The sequence below is a fragment of the Carcharhinus amblyrhynchos genome, chromosome 3 (assembly GCF_965287045.1).
Source record: "Carcharhinus amblyrhynchos chromosome 3, sCarAmb.v2.hapA, whole genome shotgun sequence".
In the NCBI taxonomy this organism is placed as follows: Eukaryota; Metazoa; Chordata; class Chondrichthyes; order Carcharhiniformes; family Carcharhinidae; genus Carcharhinus; species Carcharhinus amblyrhynchos.
Window position 1 is genome coordinate 15,702,406 of NC_137326.1, and position 24,266 is coordinate 15,726,671.

General features: G+C 44.6%; 1 protein-coding gene across 2 annotated transcripts; it reads left to right on the top strand.

The window, feature by feature from the left end:
• Positions 1-469: 469 nt before the first annotated feature.
• ogg1 (8-oxoguanine DNA glycosylase) lies at positions 470-23,631 on the top strand. 2 transcript variants are annotated; one of them, XM_080186260.1, is made up of 8 exons: positions 470-590; positions 1,827-1,976; positions 4,369-4,832; positions 8,708-8,887; positions 16,104-16,282; positions 17,616-17,763; positions 20,800-20,849; positions 23,099-23,631. In XM_080186260.1, the coding sequence occupies exons 2-8, from the start codon at positions 1,867-1,869 to the stop codon at positions 23,180-23,182; spliced, it is 1,215 nt and encodes a 404-aa protein (XP_080042386.1). In that variant the 5' UTR covers positions 470-590; positions 1,827-1,866; the 3' UTR covers positions 23,183-23,631. The 2 variants fall into 2 exon arrangements, with proteins under 2 accessions (XP_080042386.1, XP_080042387.1); XM_080186261.1 differs by lacking the exon at positions 17,616-17,763.
• The last annotated feature ends 635 nt before the right edge of the window (positions 23,632-24,266 follow it).

Here is a 24,266-nt window from a genome sequence, read left to right on the forward strand (position 1 = left end):
TATTGAAGCATTCAGATGTAAATTAGACTGTTCCCTAAAAAGGATGAATGTGCAGAATTGTGGGATGAAGGTGTGGGAATGGTAATAGGTGTATTGTTTATGTGGAGAGCCAGTGCAATCATGATGGGTCGAATGGCCTCATGTAGAGCTGAGTTAGTGATGGTCAACTGCAGATTCATTCTTTTTTTGAAATGGGTTATTCAGTCAGATGACTGAGATATTATGTTTTTAAACTAATTGAGTGTTTTTAAAAATGAATGCATCAAAAAAAGATATTTTTTAAAAAATAAATCGCAAGTAATTTTCGTCATGTATAAATGACCAGGCTCGAGAGGAGGCGCTGCTTTGAACTGCTGGATGTGCCTGGTACAAAGTGAAACTTCGGGAGACGCACACTCGGCCAACATCCATCAGCACTGCAGCCGGGTTGAAGCAAACACTCCGCAAAAGGTTGACTCGGCCACCATGGGCTGAGGCCCCGGCTGCAGGGCCTAGATAGCAGAGCGATGGGTTGTCACTGATCCAGCAGCGGAACCGGCTCGGGGCTACAGCTCAGCGGCCAGCAGGAAAATACACCCAATAAAGCTTTGGTAAATGGGAACTTCACTTCAACAAACGAAGAAAGGAGGAGCCGCTGAGAGACCACGACGGGACCGGTGATGGACAGGGGGCGGAGCCGGTGTTGATGGACAGGGGCGGGGTGATGATGGACAGGGGGCGGAGCCCGTGTTGATGGACAGGGGCGGGGCGATGATGGACAGGGGGCGGGGCGATGATGGACAGGGGGCGGAGCCCATGTTATTGGACGGGGGTGGGGATTGTGCCATGATTGACGGTGGGACCTAACGGTGATTGACAGGGAGAGGGTTGTCCAGTCCGTGCTGATCTACATTGGCATCCAACATCTTGACATTTTCATTATTGTTTTCAAAACCTTCCATGATCTTTTACCTCATTATCTCTAATCCCCTGCAACCCCTATACTCAGCATGTCCCCTACGACTCTCACCAACTTTTACAGATGCACCATGGAAAACATTAGTTCTGGTTGTCTCACAGCTTGGAGTGTCCAGAACCAGGGGTCACAGTCTGAGGATTCAGGGTAGACCATTTAGGGCAGAGACAAGGAGACATTTCTTCACCCAAAGAGTGGTGAGCCTGTGGAATTTGTTATCGCAGGAAGTAGTTGATGCCAAAACCTTGACTGTATTCAAGAGGCAGCTGGATATAGCACTTGGGACGAATGGGATCAAAGGTTATGGGGAAAAATCAGGATTAGACTACTGAGTTGGATGATCATCCATAATCTTGATGAATGGCAGCGTTAACTGGCCGCCTCTTCCTCCTCCTATTGTCTATGTTTCTATGACTTGGTTGATATATGTAAAATCCTGAATGGTCTTGACAATGTGGACATGGGAAAGATGCTTCCTCTTCTGCGTGAGTGCAGAACTAGAGTGCACTGTTTTAAAATTAAGAGTCATCCCCTTCGGAATTGAGGAGAATTGTTTTCTCTGAGGGTTGTGCAAATTTGGAACTCTCTGCCTCAGAAAGTGGTGAATGTGGCGGTCACTGAGTATTTCTAGAGTGGAGACTCTTGTTAGGCAAGGGAACCAAAGATTACCTGGGATAGGTGGGAATGTGGAATTTGAAACACAATTAGGTCAACCATGAACTTATTGAATGGCAGGGCAGGCTTGAGGGGCCAAATGGCCTACTTCCTCTCCTATTTCCTTATATGCTGAAACATTAACTCTGTTTCCCTGATCTGCAATAAGCTTTCACATTAGTTGTAGTAACATCCCTTCATTCTGTGAATTTTACAGGGTAACTGGGATCATCTCTGGTCAACCTGCTGATAAAGCCATGCAGCGACACGCTATACTGACCTCATGCCCAGCACTGTGGCACTCACTGCCTTGCACTCGCTCTGAGCTAAGACTGGACATCGTGCTTTCTTGTGGTCAGTCGTTCTGGTGAGTATTTGATATTATTGGAAATGGGATGAGTGTGTTTTAGCATTGTAGAATTAATTCTAGTTGTATATAGGCACTTGTGAGCAACACAACTTGTTGTAACCCTGAGTAGCTTCTTTAAAAAAAATTCATTCACAAAATGTGGGCATCCCTGGCTTGGCCAGCATTTGTTGCCCATCCCTAATTACCTTTGAGAAGGTGGAGGTGAGACACCTTGAACCGCTGCAGTCCATGTGGTGTAGATGCAGCCACAGTGCTGTTAGGGAGGCTCAAAGATTTTGACGCAGTGACAGTGAAGGTGATACTGTTCAAAGTCAGGACAGTGATTGGCTTGGAGGTGACATTGCAGGTGATGGTGTTCCCAGGAACCTACTGCCCTTGTCCTTCTAGGTGGTAGAGGTCGTGGCTTTGGAAGGTGCTGTTTATGGAGCCTTGGTGAATTGCTGCATTGCATTTTGTATAGGGTACACACACTGCCACTGTACATTGGTGGTGGATGAGTGAATTTTTAAGGTGATGCATGGGCTGCTTTGTCTTGTCGAACTTATTGAATGTTGTTAGAGCTGCACTCATCCAGGTAAGTGGAGAGTATTCCATCACACTTCAGACTTGTAAATATTGGACAGACTTAGGGGAGTCTGGATGTGAGTTGCTTGGTGCAGAATTCCCAGCCTCTTACTGGAGATGTTCATTGCCTGCCAATTGTGTGGCTGTGAGTGTTACTTGTCACTTACCAGCATGTTGCTGAACATTGTCCAATCACTATTGAATATCCACACTACTTGTGATGGAAGAAAGGTCATTGATGAAGCAGCTGAAGATGGTTGGGCCTGGACACTTCCCTGAGCAACTCCTCAGTGGGACTGAGATGGTTGATCTCTGACAACCACAACCATCTTCGTTTGTGCCAGATACAAGTCCAACCAGTGGAAAGTTTTCCCCTTGATTCCCACTGACTGTAGTTTTGTTAGAATTTCCTGATGGCACACTCTGTCAAATGCTTTCCTGATGTCAGCAATTTCAGAAGGCGAGAAGGCTTGAGTCAGATGCCAGTTGGGTTTAGGGTAAAGAGTTCTCTGCCTTGTCAAGCACTCCAAAGCCAGCTATCACTTGGCTCTGATGGAAAGTCATTGAATTGAATCATAAATTCCATTTCTAGCTCCACAGATACTACCTGCCCTGCTGAGTATTTCCAGCATTTTCCTTCTTTACTTTAATTATCACATGGGTTGAATGTCAAGTAAAGATTGCATCTCCTTTAACACTTGCTCCACTTCATAAGATATTCCCACTGGAACTGTTTAACATTACAGAGAATGGCACGGTGGCAGAGTGGTTAGCACTGCTGCCTCACAGTGCCAGGGACCCAAGTTCAATTCCCGGCTTAGATCGCTGTCTGCGTGGAGTCTGCACATTTTCCCTGTGTCTGCGTGGGTTTCCTCCAGATGCTCCAGTTTCCTCCCATCGTCTGAAAGATGTGCTGGCTAGGTGCATTGACCATGCTAAATTCTCCCTCAGTGTACCTGGACACCGGAGTGTAGTGCCTAGGGGATTTTCACAGTTGGAATGTGCATTCCAACCATTATTTTGTAAATTGAGTTTGTGTCTTTATATGCCCTGTTTGTGAACAGAACTCCCACTAACCTGACGAAGGAGCAGCAAGCTCTCCGAAAGCTGGTGGCTTTTGCTGCCAAATAAACCTGTTGGACTTTAACCTGGTGTTGTGAGACTTCTTACTGGGTTTACCCCAGTCCAGTGCCGGCATCTCCACATCCTGAGTTTAGCTCCCAGCCCCTCCAGCAATGGGACGCTGGCATTGCCTTCCTCAGTTGCCACATATAACTGCTCGTTAAGGAAATGGGAGATAGGGACTGGGTTAATGGTTTAGTCTGCTAATGTGGTGATGGAGGGAGTTGGGTGTTGGAGTTGGAGGGACTGGGGGGGTTGGGCAGTGGGAGGTAGGGGTAGGTTTTGGGGGAGGAGTGGAGAGATGGGTGGGAGGGGGGTGGGTGGAGTGTGGGTGGGGGAGGGGGTTGTTGGGAGACACACCATGTAGTCAGAGGAATTCATTCCTTGGTCCTAAGTTTGACTTGCAACATAGATTGGAAGCCCTGCCACTGGATGGAAGAAGAGAGAGTGCCCATTTGTTCTGACCTGGGACTGGGCTGGAAGGAGCAGGAGAAATGTGTAATTTAAGGGTGGCTCCTGATATTTTGATCATCTGGGTTTGAGAGCTGAGGGTTCAGATTCAGCTGAGGGTGAGATCACTGGATTTGTAATTGAGGTAGAGGGCAATGGAACATGAAGGTTGAGGCACCAGCAGGCAGTTGGAATTAAAAGATAGAGCCTCCATTTAATCGGTGCCAGTCTGAACACCAATCCTCTGTTGCAGGTGGCAGGAGAGGAGCCCTGGGCACTGGACTGGAGTCTTAGCCAATCGTGTGTGGACCCTGACACAGACCAAGGATAAGATCTGGTACCGGACCTATTCCAGGGAGGAAGAAGGTGTTACCCAAACATCAATACATCACAGGAAGAGGAAAGAACCTTCCACGAACATGATTGGTGTTAAAGTGAAAAAGGAAAATGGAAGGAAAACTGAATTTAAAAGTGAAACTGAAACCTTCCCAAAAACAGAGAGGACATTACCTGAAGTGAAAATGGAGGTGGTGGAGGAAGAGCAGCAGATTAACATTACCACATCAGGACTGTTCAAGTCGGAATGTAGTGCCACGGATGAAGAGGAGTGCAGGATTTTAACCGACTATTTTCAGCTGCACATACCTCTCTCGGAGCTGTACTCACATTGGAGTCAAGCTGACAAACACTTTGAGCGAATAGCACAGGATTTCCCTGGTGGGTGGGTTTCTAAAGGAGCTCAATATTAGAGTCATAGAAATGTACAGCGTAGAAATAGTCCTTCAACCCAACTCATCCATGCCGACCTGATTTCTAAACTAAACTAGACCCATTTGCCTGCATTTGGCCCATATTCACCTAAACCTTTCCTATCCTTGTACCTGTTCAAATGTCTTATAAATATCGTAATTGTACTCGCCTGCATCTATCACCTTCTCTGGCAGCTCATTCCATATACGCACTACCTTCTGTGTGAAAAAGTTGCTTCTCAGGCCCCTTTTAAATCTTTCCCCTTTCACCTTAAACCTATGCACTCAAGTTTTGGACTCCTCTACCCTGGGAAAATGACCTTGACTATTCACCTTATCAACGCCTGTTATGATTTTATAAACCTCTACGAGGTCACCCCTCGTCTTCTTATGCTCCAAGGAAAAATGTTCCAGCCTATCCAGACTCTCCTTATAATTCAAATCTTTATATGCCAACTGAATGATGTGGAGGTTGTGTCTGTTTGATTTGATTTATTTTTGGCACATGTATTGAGATACAGTGAAAAGTATTGTTTCTTGTACAATATACAGACAAAAACATACCGTTCATAGAATACATAGGGCAGAAGGAAAGGAGAGGGTGCAGAATGTAGTGTTGCAGTTACAGATAGGGTGAAGAGAAAGATCAACGTAATATATAAGTTTGAAGGTTCGATTGATATTTTGAAACCAGCATTGCAGGCACTGTACAGGAGTGATACTAATTGTTAGAAGGTGTTTCCTATTAGAAGAATGAGAGGTGATCTTATTGAAACATATAAGGTTCTGAAGGAGCTTGGCAGGGCAGACACTGAGAGGATGTTTTCCCTTGCGGATGAATCTAGAACTAGGGGGCACAGTTTCAAAATAAGCGGTTTGCCACTTAAGACAAGACATGAGGAGATTTTTTTCTCTCTGAGGGTTGTTGATCTTTTGGAATTCTTTATCCCCTACAGCACTGGAGGTTGGGACCATTGAATGTCTCCAAGGTTACATTAGACAGAATTTTAATCTACAAGGGAGTTGAGGATTACGGGGAGCAGGCAGAAAATTGGGGGTAAGACCACAATCAGATCAGCCATGATCTTATTGAATGGTGTAGCAGACCCGATGGACTGAACACTCTACTGCTCCTATTTCTTCTGATCCACTTCACCTAATTAGGACATTTGGTGGCTGTAATGCAGTGATTCTAATGCTTAAAAATATGTCACATTTAAAATAAATTGTGGCCGACTAATGCATTTGAAGTGGGTGGGCTCAACGAGGGCTTAGTGGTCTGATCCCTTCTGACAAACACTATTCATGTCTCAGTCAGTTTAGCTGAGTTGGCTTGACAGCTGGTTTGTGCTGCAGAGCAACACCAACAGCATGGGTTCAATTCCCATGCTGGCTGGGGTTATTCATGAAGGTCCCACTTTCTCAACCTTGCCCCTTGCCTGAAGTGTGGTGATCCTCAGGTTAAATCACCGCCAATCAGCTCTCCCCCTCAAAGGAGGAAGCAGCCTATAGTCATCTGGTTTCTCGGCGACTTTACTTTTTTACCTTATGTCTTCATGGGATAATGAATGTGATTCCTTATTACTGGTAACAGTACACAAAAAATTACTTTGTGGTTTCAATGAGCTATCTCTGTAAGGTATAGAAACACAAATCAGAATGTATCTGAGTTTTAGCTCCTCATGAACAATAGCGGTTCTAATAAGATAATATCAGAGGCTTTGAACGCGAGGAGATAGGAGCCAGAGGAGGTTTCTGGGCCTCATGAGCCGGCTCTGCCATTCAATAAGATCATTGGCTGATCTACCGTAGCCTCATCTCCCCCTGCTATCCCCATATCTTTTAATTCCCTTTGTATTCAAAAATCTATCAATCTCTGACTTGAGTAATGACTGACAAAGACTGAATGTCCACAGCGCCCCCCCCCCCCCCCCCCCGCCCCCCCCACCCCCCCCCGGGCAGTACAACTCCAAAAGTTCACAATCCTTTGAGCGAAGAAATTTCTCCTAATTTCTGTCCTAAATGGCCAACCCCTCCTGAGACTGTGACCTCCTTGTTTGTAGGAAGGGGAAATATGGATTGCATCCATTTCATTGACCCTGGGCAGCTGGAGGGGTGAAGCCTTAATTTCCATCGATGACGTGTTTTAACTAGGAGAACGGACTGCCTGTACCATCATGATCACCTAGCCATCTGATTTAATTATGCTTACAAGGTAGACTGAATACATACAAGACTTAGCTGAGGACGGCAGACAAGAAAAAAAGCCACCAATTAAGGAAAGCTATGGATGGTCCAGAGATCATGAAAGACGAAATAAGAACAGCAATAAATAAGATGAGCATCAATAAACCAAAAGGCCCAGAGGAAACAGTCACCATGCAAGTGAAAAGTTTTTGGGAGATTTTTGAATAGACAAACTGACTTTCACCTTTAGTTAAGTTGACAATATGGGAGAAATCCCAGAAGACTGATCAATAAAAAAAAAGTTTACTTATTAGTCACAAGTAGGCTTACATTAACGCTGCAATGAAGTTACTGTGAATATCCCCTAGTTACCACACTCAGGTGCCTGTTGCTGTACACTGAGGGAGAACCTCATGTTCTGGATAGGATTTTTGCCAGTGCAGGCTTAACCAGGACGTCTTTCAGATTGTGGGAGGAAACCCACACAGACACGGAGAGCATGCAGACTCTGCACAGGCAGTGACTCCAGCTGGGAGTCGAACCCAGGTCCCTGGTGCTGTGAGGCAGCAGTGCTAACCACTTATTGTGCTCCCTAAAAAGCCCAGAGCAATTGAACATGAACTCCATTACCCTATCAGTCCGATAACTCAAATTACTAAGATCCTTCTTTGAGAACTGATGAATAGGGCAAGGAACAAAATAAAGCCAAAGGTTTCAGCTCTTCATTGTGGTGTTGTGCAAGATAGAAAAAGGAGGAATACGAGACAAAAAGTACACATGCCATCAGAAAGAGCCGTAGAGATGAAAAAAGATGTGTTCAGGCACACTGAGGGAGAATTTAGCGTGGCCAATGCACTTAACCAGCAGGTCTTTTGGGTTGTGGGAGGAAACCGGAGCACCTGGAGGAAACCCACGCAAACACAGGGAGAATGTACAGATGCCACACAGACAGTGACCCAAACTGGGGATTGAACCCGTGTCGCTGGCGTTGTGAGGCACCGGTGAAACCATTATGGAACTGTGCCTCTGAAGTGGCCTAGTAATTTACTCAGTTGGAACAAGGCACAGGCAGCGAATCCAACCTTGCCAGCAATGTCCACATTCCAAGAATGTGAGGCATTATGACACAGTGGTTAGCACTGCTACCTCACAGCACCAAGGACCTGGATTCGATTCCTGACTTGCAAGTTCTCTCCATGTCTGTGTGGATTTCCTCTGGGTGCTCCGGTTTCCTCCACAGTGCAAAGATGTGTGGGTTAGGTGGATTGGCCATGCTAAATTGCCCCTTAGTGTCAGGGGGATTAATAGGGTAAATGGGGATAGGGCCTGGGTGAGATTGTGGTCAGTGCAGACTTGATGGGCTGAATGGCCTCCTTCTGCACTGCAGGATTCTATGAGTCAATATGTCTTTCATAGTCACTTCATCTGTAGACAGTATGGCAGGAGGCAGGAGCTGGGGAATTGGGAGCTGCACAATCCAGCACATTTTACAAGTTCTATTCATTTGGGGAAAAGGTTTAAGTTCCAAAATTCCCTGAGATACATCCCGGTTTCACAGTGTGTGAAAAAGAAAGTGCTCGATTTATTTATTATTCAGCTGGGCAGCAAGTGATGGTTTTATTCTTACCGGTGCCCTGGTATTGTGTTCTGTTTCAGGTGTCCGCATCCTGCGCCAGGATCCTACTGAGTGCCTCTTTTCTTTCATCTGCACCTCCAACAACCACATCTCACGTATCACCGGAATGATTGAGCGCCTGTGCCAGACCTACGGAGAGAGGCTGTGTAAGCTGGACTCCTACACTTACTACTCGTTCCCGACACTGCAGGCACTGGCAGGTTGGTGTCAGAGCTGGAAAAGTTTGTGGGATTGTGGGCTGGAGCTGGCAGGGGTGGAGGTTGGTCGGGGGGGGGGGGGGGGGTGGGGTGGGGGGGTGGGGGGGGGGTGGGGGGGGGGGTGGGGGGGGGGTGGGGGTGGTGACATTTGGACCCAGTGTTGCTGTGTTAAAAGAAAGGATGAAAATAAAGCCAGGGAACTCAGTCCTTCTCACTACCCAGTGGGGTGGAGCAGGTGAGCACAGATGCGTGAGGACGTCTACAAAACTGAATTAGGGTTGGGATACCAACACTCCAGGTTTAGAAATGAGGTGTCTCTACTTGGCCAGGCTGTTGCAATACAACATGTAGCTTGGTGATCTGAGCTGCTGCACTAGTCACTGGATTTACTTTGTGTGCTTCCCAAGAGAGGGAACCAGGCACTCCTGATTTAAAGAAATACTTAAAAATACTGTGTCCTTCACAAACACAGGACTCATAGAAACCCCACAGTGCAGGAGGAGGTCATTTGGCCCATTAAGTCTGCACTGGCAACAATCCCACCCATAACTCGCTAATCCCTCTAACCTACACATCCCGAGACATTAAGGGACAATTTAGCATGGCCAATCAACTTAACCCACACATCTTTGGACTGTGGGAAGAAGGTGGAGCACCTGGAGGAAACCCACAGGGAGAATGTGCAAACTTCACACAGACTGTGACCTGAGCCAGGAATCGAACTCAGGTCCTTGCTGCTGTGAGGCAACAGAGCTAACCACTGTGCCATCGTGCCAGCCTAAAGCACACAAAGTATCGTCACTCTGTTGTCGCAGCAGCTGATTTGTGCACAGCAAGCTCCCATAAACTGAATGTCCAAATAACCAAATAAATCTTTTCAGCGATATAAAAGCTGGAAATAACCAGCAGTTCAGGCAGCATCTGTGGGTCGAGGAAAAGGATTAATGTTTCAGGTTGATGACCTGTTGTTGGGTGAGGGATAAATATTAGGCAGGATGTTGAGAATAATTTCTCTGCTGTGATTCAGAATAGTGCTGTGGTATCTTTTACATCAACTTGAGAGCTGACAGGACCTCGGATTATTGTCTGACCAAAAAGGTGGCACCTCCGGCAGTGCAGCATTCCCATAGTGTAGTGCAGTACTTCCACAGTGTGGAGTGTCAGTCTGGAGCCTTGTGCTCAAGCCTCTGGAATGGGACTTGAACCCATAATCTTCTGAGTCAAGAAGGAAGAGTGCTTCTGACGAAGACATGACTGAAACATAGATTTTCAAAAATTCTTTTACAGAAAGTGGGTGTCGTTGGCTAGGCCAGCATTTATTGCCCTCAAGAAGCTGGTGGTGAGCTGCCATTTTGAATCCCTGCAGTCCATGTACGATGATGCGTTGGTTAGAGCTGCTGTCTCACAGTGCCAGGGACCCTCGTACGATTCCTGGTTTGCGTCACTATGTGGAGTTAGCATGTTCTCCCTATGTCTGGGGTTTCCTCCGGGTCTTCCGGTTTCCTCCCACAGTCTAAAAGACGTGCTGGTTAGGTGCATTGACCTGAACAGGTGCCAGAGTGTGGTGACTGGTGGAATTTCAGAGTAACTTCATTGCAGTGTTAATGTAAACCTACTTGTGACTAACAAGTAAAAATTTTTAAACTTTTAAGATTCTCCTTCAGTGTCCCTGAACAGGCATTGGAGTGTGGCAACTAGGGGATTTTCACAGTAATTTCATTGCAGTGTGAATGTATGCCTACTTGTGATAGTAATTAAAAAGACATGTAGTGTAGGTACACCTTCGGTGCTGTTAGGGAGGGAGTTCCAGGATTTTGATCCAGCGACAGTGAAGGAATGGCACTTTCCAAGTCAGAATGGTGTGTGGCTTGGTGGGAAATGTACATGTCCCTGTGCGTCTGTTGCCCTCTCGGTCATGGGTTTGGAAGGTGCTGCCTAAGAAACCTTGATGAGTTGTGGCAGTGCATCTTGGAGGTTCATGCTTGCTGCCACTGAGTGTCAGTGGTGGAAGGAGTGAATGTTTAAGGTGTTGGATGGGGTGCCAATTAAGCAGGCTTTTTTGCCCTGGATGATTCACATTTCTTGAGTGTCGTTGGCGGTAAATGGGAAATAATCCATCACACTCCTGACTTGTACCTTGTACATGCCAGATAGGATTGGGGTGTCAGGAGGTGAGTTACACACCGCAGAAATCCCAACCATGAACTGCTGTTATCAGTGGAATTTTCCAGCGTTCAAAACGACAAATGAATCTGGGGTGCAGAGTGCAACAAAATTGATAACTTTGTATCAGACAGTTGTGTTAAGAAAAGCATGGGCTTACACAGTGCAAGAACATAAGGATAGGAATAGACCACTTAGCCCATTGAATATGAGGAGGCTCAGGAGAGACCTTGTTAGAATATTGAAGATTTTAATGGATAGTAAAGTGGACCTTAACTTGGTTTGTGTAATCAGAAACGGTATAACAGGAGCATGAATAAGGGAAGGAAGCTCAAAAGGGAGAAGATAATCAGTTCAGATTGAACAACTTTACACAGGGAGTGCTCATTATTTCAAACAGATTACCTGGGAGGAAATGGAGACATAATACTGGCAACGTTGAGAGAAAATTGTTAGATAACCTCATTGTGTGTGCTCTGCCCAAAGGCAACTCCTTGGCTCATGGTTGTCTTTCTGTATCTCTTCATCCTTTTGCCAGCTTTTTTCATTTTCCAATAATTTCCTTCAGCTTTCAAACCATCCAACATTGATATTCTTTGCCTTCCTCTCTCTTTTCTCTTGAAACCTTCCCTCCACAATGTCTCTTACAAATGTGTCCCCTCTTCAAATGTGTCCTATCCCATCAGTCTGCCTTTTCCTAATTACAGTCAGCAAATTTCTTTCTCCATTCACTCTCCACAGCACTTCATTGCTTGTTACTTTTTCTGTCCAGCAGATTCTTTCCATTCTGCCCCAAACCCACATTTCCATCCTATTTATTAAATAGGAGTCTTCCTCCTGTAAGGTCCAAAGTCTCACACCCGTATGAAACAAGACTCTAAATCAAGCTCTTTCCAAATGACTTTTTGTGCTGTTTGTTCAGCCTTCTGGTCAGCAGTGCTCGTGAAAGAAATTGAGGAATGAAAGTTCATAGAAACCCTGCAGTGCAGAAGGAGGCTATTCGGCCCATCAAGCCTGCACTAACAATAATCCCACCCAGCCTTATCCCTGTACCCCCACAAGGGCTTATCCCCCTGACGCCATGGGGCAATGTAACGTGGCTAATCAATCTCATTCACACATCTTTGAAGTGTGAGAGGAAACCCACACAGACACGGAGCGAACATGCAATCTCCACACAGACAGTGACCTGAGGCCTGAATCAAACCTGCGTTCCTGGTGCTGTGAGGCAGCAGTGCTAACCACTGTGCCACCCCAGGATGGAGGAAGGTTTCACTGGAGTGACCAATAGTCTGTCCAGTCCTGCACTTTATATTTCTTTGTTCTTGTCTGCATTGCACTGAATTATTTATTTCCACTGAGCCCTCTGTCACTAACAGGAAACACGGCAATGGAACACACAAATTAAACTGTTGACTTCTCCATGTAGCCCCTGCCCTAACCCATTCTCTGGTCATTTCAGACCCGGCCACACACATGTATTCAGGATGTCTCTAGTTTCTGGTTCTTGCAGAGTCAGTGAGGATCTTTTGAAACGTTTTAAAGTTTAAAGTTTGTTCATTAGTGTCACAAGTTAACATTACAATGAAGTTACTGTGAAAATCCCCTAGTCGCCATTCTCTGACGCCTGTTCGGGTACACTGAGGGCAAATGGCCAGTGCACCAACCAACACGTCTTTTGGACAGTGGAAAGAAACTGGAGCACACGGAGGAAACCCACGCAGACACAGGGAGAATGTGCAGACTCCAGACGGACAGTGACCTAAGCTGGGAATCGAACCTGGTCCCTGGCACTGTGAGGCAGCAGTGCTAACCACTGTGCCACCGTGCCTCTGGATTCTTTAGCAAACACGAGTTGTGAAACGTTTCTGCTGAAAAAGAAAGTATTTTTCCCATGGCTTTGCATGCTTATCAAGTGATTAGCTAACCAGCAAGGTCCCACCTTTCCCTCCTGAGTTAGGCTGGCAGTAAAAATTATGACAGTGAGGCTAATCTCTGGAAAATATTTATAGGATCAAGAGAAATCAGAGTGTCTGGAGAAGAGCAATTATTTTCAGAGCTCAACGGCTATCCCATGACTGCCCTCTGCTGGCTTGGACGATATCTGAAGACAAGCTGCACTGTCGGACTTACTGGGTTTATTTATTGACACACGGATTGGTAACTAGAGTTAACAACCCTTCTGGGTTGACCTAGAGTCTTCAGAATTAAAGATTAATCTCACAGATTTAGCTTGGCCACTAGGATGGCAGCGAGTTTAACAATGAATGCTTTCTCCATCTACCACCAAGGCTTAAGGTTATTTTTAGATGGGGATGAGTTATTATCAGTTACTATATGGGGTCACAGGCACCTGCAAATGATCAACTCAACAATTTATCTGTGTAACTGCTGCCAGGTAAACTTGTAACCGCTGCTGTATGACTGGAAAACAGTGGGGTGATGGCCTAGTGGTATTGCCCCGAGACCATCAATCCAGGAACACAGCTAATGTTTTGGTGACCCAGGTTTGAATCCCGCCACGACAGGTGGTAGAATTTGAATTCAATAACAAATATCTAGAATTAAGAATTTACTGATGACCATGAAACCGTTGTCGGAAACACCCACTAATTAATAACCTTTAGGGAAGGAAACCTACAAGTGATAGCAACGTGGCTGACTGTCAACTGAAATGGCCTAATCTAGGGCAACTAGGGATGGGCAACGAATGTTGGCCAGCTAGCCAGGGCCATGTCCCATGAATGAATTAAAAAAGAACACCATCCTAGGACCACAACAAGCTACCTGGCCTTTATTTTCTGCTGGTGGAAATGTGTGGGCAAACTGCCTCATCCATACTAAATTAGATTTGAACAGCACAGCTCTTAAAAGCATTATGTTTTTTTCAGAAAATGTCCAACTATTAATAAACATTTGCGGGTTAGTTGTGTTAGTGGGGAGGTTTAACCGTGCACCTCAATGATGTATTAACACCTTGAGGAGATTGGAGTGATAAGAGAATGCAAACAAGTCCCAGAAACTAGATTATTACCAACTAAGATTCGGTTGGCACAAATCTAGGTTAATAGCAGTGGGAGAGAAAGGAGCCAGTTATATTTTGCCTGAAAAGTGATTTTGCCTGTAGCATTTGTCTTTTACCACCAGGTGGTGATATCACACTATTTAAGCACAATGTCTTTTTTTCATAACTAAAGTGCAAGTGGTATTTCCAATAAACCGTTCAGGCAGTTTCAGTTTTATTCCACAAAAGAAACTGGGCAATTCTTTGGTCTGGAACTTCTGTCTTGCTGCATTAACTTCAAATGTGAAGAATAAGAGAAATCTTCCTGTTTTAAAATTGGACATCAGTGATGCCCGCTAATTGAAGTTTCTTTAAACTCTGTTACAACTGAGTTTCATCAACCTGTGTCTGAATCTTGTATTGGTGTATTGTTTATTTGTGTGAGTTTGGTTTTCTGTTAGCAGCTGGGGCTCGTCATCCTGTAGCTGCATAAGAGTGTAACAAATACATTTTAAACACTAAAGTGTACAAATAATCAGTGCCAGCCTTGGCTCAGTAGTAGCACTTCCAGCTTTAAGTTATCCTCCGACCAACACCAATTTAGACAGGTTAACTGGACTTCTATCTCACCGCAGTTTGTGGGACCTTGTCATGCACACATCAGTCACAATGTTTTGCTATATTACAACAGTGAATATGCTTCCACGGTACTTCATTAGCTGTGAAGTGTTCTGAGATATCCTGAGAAAGTGCAAGGTGCTCACTCTTTATCCCTCAATAAGTCAGGCCAGTAATCATAGAGGTTTACAGCATAGAAACAGGTCCTTCGGCCCAACTTGTCCATGCCGCCCAGTTTTTACCACTAAGCTAGTCCCAATTGCCTGCATTTGGCCCATATCCTTGTATACCCATCTTACCCATGTAACTGTCTAAATGCTTTTTAAAAAACAAAATTGTACTTGTCTCTACTACCACATCTGGCAGCTCGTTCGAGTCACTCCTCATTCTCTGTGATGAGTGTCTCTCCCCTCTTATGTTAAACCTATGCCCTGTAGTTTTAGACTTGACTACCTTTGGGAAAAGTTGTTAACTATCTAGCTGATCTATGCCTCTCATTATTTCATAGACCTCTATAAGATCACCGCTAAGCCTCCAGGGGAAAAAAGTGCCAGTCTATCCAGCCTCTCCTTATAACTCAAATCATCAAGTTCCAGTAGCATCCTACTAAATTCTTTCTGCACTCTTTCTTGTTTAATAATATCTTTTCCATAATCAGGTAACCAGAACTGTACACAGTGTTCCAAGTGTGGCCTTACCAATGTGTTGTACAACTTCAACAAGATGTCCCATCTGCTGTATTCAGTATTTTGACCAATGAAACCAAGCATTCCAAATGCCTTTTTCATCACCCTGTCCACCTGTGACTCCATTTTCAAGGAGCTATGAACCTGTACTCCTGGATCTCTTTGTTCTGTAACTCTCCCCAATGTCCTACCGTGAACTGAGCAACAGAGAGAAAAAGGCAGATTAATAGTAGCACATTGCTTTCATGACAACTCAACAAAACATTCCAGCATTGCAACTGGGACCACTTTAATCAACTGATATTTTACTGATGATGAAGAGTAGATTGATGGAGCGGTATTTGGCAAGGTTGTATATAGAATCATAGAATCCCTACAGTGCAGAAGGAGGCCATTCAGCCCACTGAGTCTGCACCGACCACAATTCCACCCAGGCCCTATTCCAGTAACCCCTCATGTTTACCCTGCTAACCCCCTTGACACTAGGGTTAATTTAGCATAGCCAATCAACCTAACCCGCACATCTGTGGGCTGTGGGTGGAAACTGGAGCACCCAAAGGAAACCCATGCAGACACAGGGAGAATATGCAAAGCCCACACAGACAGTGGCCCAGGATCGAAATTGAACCCGGGTCCCTGGCACTGTGAGGCAGCAGTGCCGCCCATATGTTGGATATGAAATGGAGAGGGCAATTATGAGTACTGGATTGGAGTAAAGTCGAATGATTTCTTGTGATTTCCCATGCAGGAGAGGATGTGGAAAAACAGCTGCGGGTTCTGGGATTTGGATACAGAGCAAAGTTCGTCAATCAAAGTGCAAAGATGATACTGGAGACTCATGGTCCTGACTGGCTGAATTCACTTCGCCAGGTTCCATATGAGGAAGCAAAACGTGCACTGTGCACCTTACCTGGCGTGGGGGCAAAGGTGAAAGACTCAGTCAAAGGCTTTTAAATTTTTACTTGCTGCTAATGGGTTTAGCTCAGTTGACTGGATGGCTGGTTTGTGATGCAGAGCGCTGCTAACACCATGGGTTCAATTCCCATACCGGCTGATATTATCTATGAAGTCCCTGACTTCTCAACCTTGCCCCTCGCCTGAGATGCGGTGATCCCTCGGTTCAATCACCGTCAGTCAACCCTCCCAGAGACTATGGTAACTTTACCTCACCTCCCCCAAAGTGAAAGAAAGTTGTTTCATTTTTTTGACTTTGAAATCTCTGATTGCTCCAAACTTGGTTCAGTTTTAACTGAAAGGAGAAAATTTCCAGAAAGGAGCAATAATTGCCGCTCTTGTGTGTCTATTTTTCTTTTTGGATCACGTACTCATCACAATGAGAGGTAAATGCTAAGGAAATGAACTCCCACTTTAGGCAAAAAGCTGCTTTTTGACATTGAAGATAGACCGAGGTTTGTTTTTTATACCAGTAGAATCCCTACAGTGGAGAAGGAAGCTGTTCGGCCCATCGCGTCTGCACTGACTGCAAAGTTGGGTTTAGTGACTTTTCATTCTGTTTCCACTCACTTCTCTTCTCTGGAATGGAAATGTAAAACTGAAGCTGTGTCTTGGCTGGGTATATAGATGGATCCATAGGCCATTCAGCCTCACTCTACCATTCGATCAGATCATTGTTAACATGTATCTTTGCTGTATTTACCTGCCTGTACCCTGACTGAACGAGAATCCAATCATCTCAGCCTTTGAAATTTTATTTGATCCAGAATTTGCAGCTTTTTGGGGGAGTAATTTTAGAATTCTGCCAATTTTTGTGTAGAGAATTATGCTTCCTGATTTCCCCCTAAATGATTAAGCTCCAATTTTGAGATTATGTCCATTTGCTCTAGATTTCTCCGCCAAAGGAAATATTTTCTGTTTTGAATCCCTTTTTAAAAAATACACCTCAACTAGATTACCCTCAGCATTCTAAATTCAGGGGAACACAAACCAAGCTTATATTCCTATCTTTATCAGAGTAGTTTCAGAACATATTCTTCCCTTGTGATGTCCTAACTATGTTGTGCGTTTTAACAGAAAAAAAACTTGGTTTTCACACGGAGATTCAAATGAACACATAACAAGTTTTATTGAAGAGCTGCTCTCTGCTCTGCATCAAGTACAACATTGAGAGTGAAATTGTAGCCTGAGCACACACCCTAATGACATTGCCATCAAAGCGTGTGATCAGTTGTTAAAGCAACCTGCAACCCTTTTAAATTTATAACATTCTTCTATTTACTAAGTCTCTGACCTCTGACTCTAGGTGGCTGACTGTGTTTGCTTGATGTCTCTGGATAAGCCGGAAGTTATCCCCGTGGACACGCACGTTTGGCAGATCGCTAAGCGTGATTATCGCTCCCATCTGGGGGCAGGTCAAAAGACTCTGACTGACAAAGTATACCGAGAAATTGGTAAGAGAAAGATCAGCCCAGGTTGTTAATGGGGCTAATAAACCGCATTGTGACATCCTCTATTTAGATAGTTATAGAATCTCTGAATCACAGAACTGTACAGCACGGAAAGTGGCTATTCAACCCAACGAGCCTGTGCTAGCTCTTTGAAAGAACAATTCAGTTAGTCCCACTGTCCTGCTCTTTCCTCATATCTCTGCAACATTTCCTCAAATATTTATCCAGTTTTCTTTTGAAAACTTCTGTTGAACTCCCCATCAGGCAAGATCCTAACCACATGTTGCATAATAAAGATTTTCCTCAAGTTGCCTCTGGTTCTTCTGCCAGACACCTCAATGGGTGTCAACCTTCAAACCATTGCAAGCAGTTTCTCTTTCCGTCATCTAAACCGTTCAGGGTTTTAAACACCTCTGTCCAAAGCCTCCGCTGTTCTTAGGAATAAATCTATCTTCTGTGATCTAACCATGTAACTGAAACCCCTCGCACCGAAACCATTCTAGTAAATCTTTGCTGTACTCTTCTGTAATAAGTCTTTGGAGACAGAAGTCCCTTTGCCAGAACCCTTTATTTACAATACCAACAGCAGCACACAGAATGCTATCAGTCAACAGCCTACCTTCATGAGTGCCAGAGGAACTGACACTCCCGGTTAAATACAAGGAAAAGACTCGCTGATTCGCCCATCAATTGACTCTTTAATCAGGGAGTTCATACTCCAATAGGCCAGTCTCAATGGCCTGATTGAAGTCATTACCCCTTCCTAAAGTGTGATGTCCAGAATTGGTCACAATGCTCTAGCTCAGGTGGAACCAGGATTTGATGTGGTTTTAGTAATTCCTTGGTGTTTGTACTCAGCGTCTCTGTTTCTAAAACCCAGGATTCCATGTGTTGTACTGGCTACTTTGTTAATCTGTCTTATCACCTACAAAGATTACTCCACTAACATCCTGCCCTGGCCTCTCTGTTCTTGCAACCCCTTTAAAATTATATACATCTTTTCTCATTCTTCCTCCTGCATTGTGTCCACTCATTCTTTTGTTCTTTCATGGGATGTGTGTGTTACTGGCAAAGCCAGCATTTGTTCCCCATCCCTATTTGCCTTTGAACTGAGTGGCTTGACAAGCCATTTCAGGGGACATTTAACAGTCAACCACATTGCTGTTAGGCTGGAGTCACATGTAGGCCAGACTGGGTAAGGACAGCAGATTTCCTTCCATAAAGGACATCAGTGAACCAAGTGGGTCTTCACAACCATCAATGGTAGTTTCATAGTCATTACTGAGGCTGACTTCCAGCTCCAGATTTATTAATTGAATTTAATTACCACCAGTTACCGTGGTGGGATTTGAACCCCATGTCTGCAGAGCATTAGCTTGGGGCCTCTCGGTTACTAATCCAGTGACATTACTACAATGCCACCATCTCCCCATTCCAACAGCCCAGTATCTTCTTCCTCACTATTTACTACACTTGTGTTGCCCCGTCAGCACATTTTGGAATTGTGTTCCGTACCTTTGGGTCCAAATCATTAATGCATAACAAAAACAGCATTGGTTCTGGTGCTGAACCTCGGGGGATGCTGCTGCAAACCTCCCTCCGACCCAGAAAACAGACTTGTCACAACTGTTGTATATTCCATGGCAAATCTCAGAATCGCAGAATTGTTACAGCACACAAGGAGGCCATTCAGCCCATCGTGTGTGAAATGGTTCTCTAAATGAGCATTGACCTACTGCCATTGCCCTGCCTTCTCCCCATAACCCTGCATAATCATTTTGTATCTATGCTGCTACTGCCCCTTTTATTCCACAAGCTTCAATTTTGTTTACAAACACAATATGTGGTACTTCATCAAATACCTTTTGGAAGTCTAAGTACACAACCTCTACTGCACTGCCCTCATCCACTATCTCTGTTAATTCATCAGGAAATGGAGTGAGCTTTTTCTTTTTATTTGTTCATGGGACATGGGCACCACTGGCTGGCTAGTACTTATTGCCCGTCCCTAGTTGCCCTTGGAGGGCAGTTGACAGTCAGTCAACCACATTGCTGTGGCTCTGGAGTCACATGTAGACTAGACCAGGTAATGACAGCAGATTTCCTACCCTAAGGGGCATTAGTGAATCAGATGGGTTAATATGATTTGCCCTTAACAAATCCACAATGGTTTTCCTTTCTTAGTCCATATGGCTGCCAATTTTCACTCAGATTATTGCTTTGAAAAACCGTCCCAGCGTCCAATTACTGCACTTATCCTTGTATCCTTTTTTTGAGCGAGTTGTAACATTGGCAGTGCTTGGGCTCTTTGGCAACAGTTGGAGGAGGATTGGAAGACCATGATCTGCAACTCTGTATTTTTCACCCCTCAGTAACCTGGTCCAGGTGACTTAACTGCTTTACCGCGAACTTTCTTAGCACCTCCATTAAACAATTTTAAAAATCTCATTCAGTATCTTAGCAACCTGATCATTTAGCATAACTTTAGCAAAGCGCTCATTTAGTGTGCCTTGTGTTGTGCCTATTCAGCATATAGAATCCACTCGTTATAACAAATGTTCTCTTAGAAATGGTACTGCCATTTCTAATGCACTCTCTGTTGTCTTGCATGTCCTGTCTTGTGTGCTACAGGCTTCAGTTCAACGCTTTTCCATTCTGTGATCTCTGTTACAATGCTGTTATGTCCATTCATATTCTTCCCGTGTCTTTGTGGGTTTCCTAACACAGTCCAAAGATGGGCGAGTTAGGTTGATTGGCCGTGCTAAATTGACCTTAGTGTCGGGGGATTAACAGGGTAAATATGTGCGGTTACGGGGATAGGGCTTGTGGTCAGTCCTGACTTGATGGGCTGAATGGCCTCCTCCTGCACTGTAGGAATTCTATGATGGTTGAACTTATAAGAGCATACACAGGGCATTAATGCACAGGCCCCATCACCAGACCATCATGTATTGAATATAATACACAACACTTACAGCATGGAACGGCTTTTTGGTAATATCTGCGAACCTTCATCTAACATCTCTGTTTTTATTTCAGGTGATTATTTTCGTAGCCTGTGGGGTCCTTTCGCTGGCTGGGCACATTCTGTAAGTAGTAAAAATGCAGAATTATAGGCGACTCGAAGAAACATAATGATTGAAAGAACTAAAGGGGGAATACAAAAATTCTTATGATGAGAGATACAGAATATAATACCAAGAGGCAATGATGAGCCTATCGATATAAAACCTCAGTTACACCTCAGTTAGATAGTGTGTGTGGTATTGGGTTTCACACTAAGAATATTGAGGCACTAGAGAGAGTACAGTGCAGATTCAATAGGAAGCTGGCAGTTTGGTCAAATATACATCCAAAGATAGATCTGAAAGAATAGAGTTTTTTTTGATAGAACAGTGCAGATTATGGAGTGATGTGATAGAAGTGTTTAAACTTACAGTAGGAATGCTAAGAGCAGATTTATTTCTAGTAGTTAAGAGACCACGGGCCCCATCAACAAATCCAGCCAACTGGCAGCCGAGGAGATTATTTAGAGTCATAGAGTTTTACAGCATGGAACAGGCCCTTCGGTCCAACTTGTCCATGCTGCCCTTTTTTATTTAACCATCTAAACGAGTCCCAATTGCCCACATTTGGCCCATATCCCTCAATGGCCATCTTACCGATGTAACTGTCTAAACGCTTTTTAAAAGACAAAATTGTTCCCGTCTTTACTACTACCTTTGGCAGCTCGTTCCAGACACTCACCACCCTCTGCATGAAAAAATTGCCCCTCTGGACACTTTTGTATTTCTCCCTTCTCACCTTAAACCTATGCCCTCTAGTTTTAGATTCCCCTACCTTTGGGAAAAATGGGGCTTGTCCCGGATTTGAACCCAGGACCTCTCACACCCAAAGCGAGAATCATACCCCTGGACAAACAAGCCACTGTTGGTCATGTTGACCTGACTGCAGCTGGAACTTTACTGCCCTGCCCTCACCCCCCATGGGAATCGGAGTGAGCGAGGGGTGGACCATGGAAAGATCTGTTGGACTCGGGTGGGATTTTATGGTTTGGGACAAATGAGGCTGTAAAATCCCATCCTGCGTGTCTCTATTTCGCAGTTACATTTGCATCAGGGAGCTTAGAGGGTGGGAGAAACCAGTGCCCGCCTACACACACTGAGTCCTTCTGTGACTGCTGGCCACTCTGGGGGCAGACGGAGGTGGGGATTGGAATGCTACATCAGCACCTGACAGCAAATTTTAATTCCATTGGTTAATTTTCCTTTAAATTTTTGATTAAGCTGCGTTATGTTGTTTAAGCGGAGGGCGCCTATATCCATTTAATCGATTGATGACAATACCTATTGATCGTGGCCAATAAAAGATTTAGAACAAGAGAATTGGTACAAGAATAAATGTAAGACTTTTAAGACAGGGAGCAAGAGAGACAATTGAATTCCCATCCAGGGTTAAATAGTTGAGGCAGAAGTTGTCAACATTAAAGATTAGATTGGATAGGTGGATGAAGGAAAAGGAGATAAAGGGATATAGGGAAAGGATAGTGGAATGTGATTCAAGCTCCTTGCCGAGTTGAGGTGAATGCCAGCTTGAATTGGGTAAACTGAATGACCGTCTTCCAAGTTGGAATTCCTATATAATCTGTGCACTATAATGTGATTGATGGGTTCAGATAGAGCACAGGGGAAAGATGGCGCAAGACAACGATAGAGATTATAATATCATTCATGGGTTCAGACTTGATACTGGACCCTGGCAGAGTTATGAATAATAACGGCAAGCACCCACGGGTGTGTAATAAGAAAGAATTTGTGCGTGGGATGAATTAATTGTGCAATTTGTGATATCGCATACACATCTTGGTTGATACATTGGTGAAAATCTAAAGGGCAGCAACTATACAGGCAGCACAGTGGCACAGTGGTTAGCATTGCTGCCTCACAGCACCAGGGACCCGGGTTCAATTCCTGGCTTGGGTCACTATGCATGCAGAGTCAGCTCGTTCTCCCCATGTCCTTGTAGTGCTCCGGTTTCCTCCCACAGTCTGAAAGACATGCTGGTTAAGTGCACTGGCCATGCTAAATTCTCCCTCAATGTACCCGAACAGGCACTGGAGTGTGGCAACCAGGGGATTTTCACAGCAACTTCAGTGCAGTGTTAATATAGCCTACTTTTGATACTAATAATAAAGTAAATAAATAAAAATATAGAATTACTGTTTCCTTATAGCAAACTAAGTGTGGCTCAGGCAGTCAATATTGACTGCTTTGCTGCCATTACTGTGTGTTCTCTCTCTGTCTCTCAATAGCTAATTATTTGTACTTCTCCATTCCAGGTCCTGTTTTCGGCAGATTTGAAGAAGTTTCAGGTGTACAAGTCCAAGCAAGAGCAGCAGCAGAACAGAGACACCAGAAGCTGACAGTGGAACTTGGTATTAGTCCCTCATAATGCAGAGGATAATGTAATTACTATTATACACTCCTCCAGTGATGTAGCTCCTGTGACCCCAGTCCTGTTTCACTGTTTAAACTTGCACCGTCTGCGTCCAATTCTTATCCCCTGCGACGGAACATAAACCTGTCTCTTTTTCTTGCCCTTTCATCAACCCAGCTTTTACTATACATATGCTTTTCAGAATTATCAAAGCCAGAACCCTTTGATCTTTTGCGGTTTTCTGTCGTGACTTTCACACTGAGGAATGCTCCAGTAAGAGCAACAAGAAGACTGTGCTGCAATAAGGTGGCAAAATGATGAATTTGCAAATACTGTTTTGGATTGGGGATAATTGATTCAGTGTGTACCTTGACAGAAGGTAGCCTGGGTGTTACTGTGAAATGGGAGAATTCTGCAAAGAGCTGTTAAAAATCTGTTTCATAAGAACATAAGAACATAAGAACATAAGAAATAGGAGCAGGAGTAGGCCATCTGGCCCTTCGAGCCTGCCCCGCCATTCAATAAGATCATGGCTGATCTGTCGTGGCTCAGTTCCACTTTCCCGCCCTCTCCCCATAACCCTTAATCCCCTCTCTTATCAAAAACCCATCAACCCGCTTCTTAAAAATATTTAGCGAGGCAGCCTCCACCACTTCAACGGGCAGAGAATTCCAGAGATTCACCACCCTTTGAGTGAAGAAGTTCCTCCTCAACTCCGTTCTGAACTGCCCCCCCTTTATCTTGAGGCTGTGCCCCCTAGTCCTACTGTCTTTTTTGAGCGGGAAGAGTCTTTCCACCTCTATCCTATCCATCCCATTCATCATCTTATACGTCTCAATGAGATCTCCCCTCATTCTTCTAAACTCTAACGAGTACAAGCCTAGTTTATTCAGCCTCTCCTCATAGCTCAACCCCCTCAACTCCGGTATCAGCCTAGTAAACCTCCTCTGCACTCCCTCCAAGGCCAAAATATCCTTGCGCAGGTGCGGCGCCCAAAACTGCACACAGTACTCCAGCTGCGGCCTCACCAATGCCCTATACAGCTGCAGCAAGACCTCCCTACTTTTATA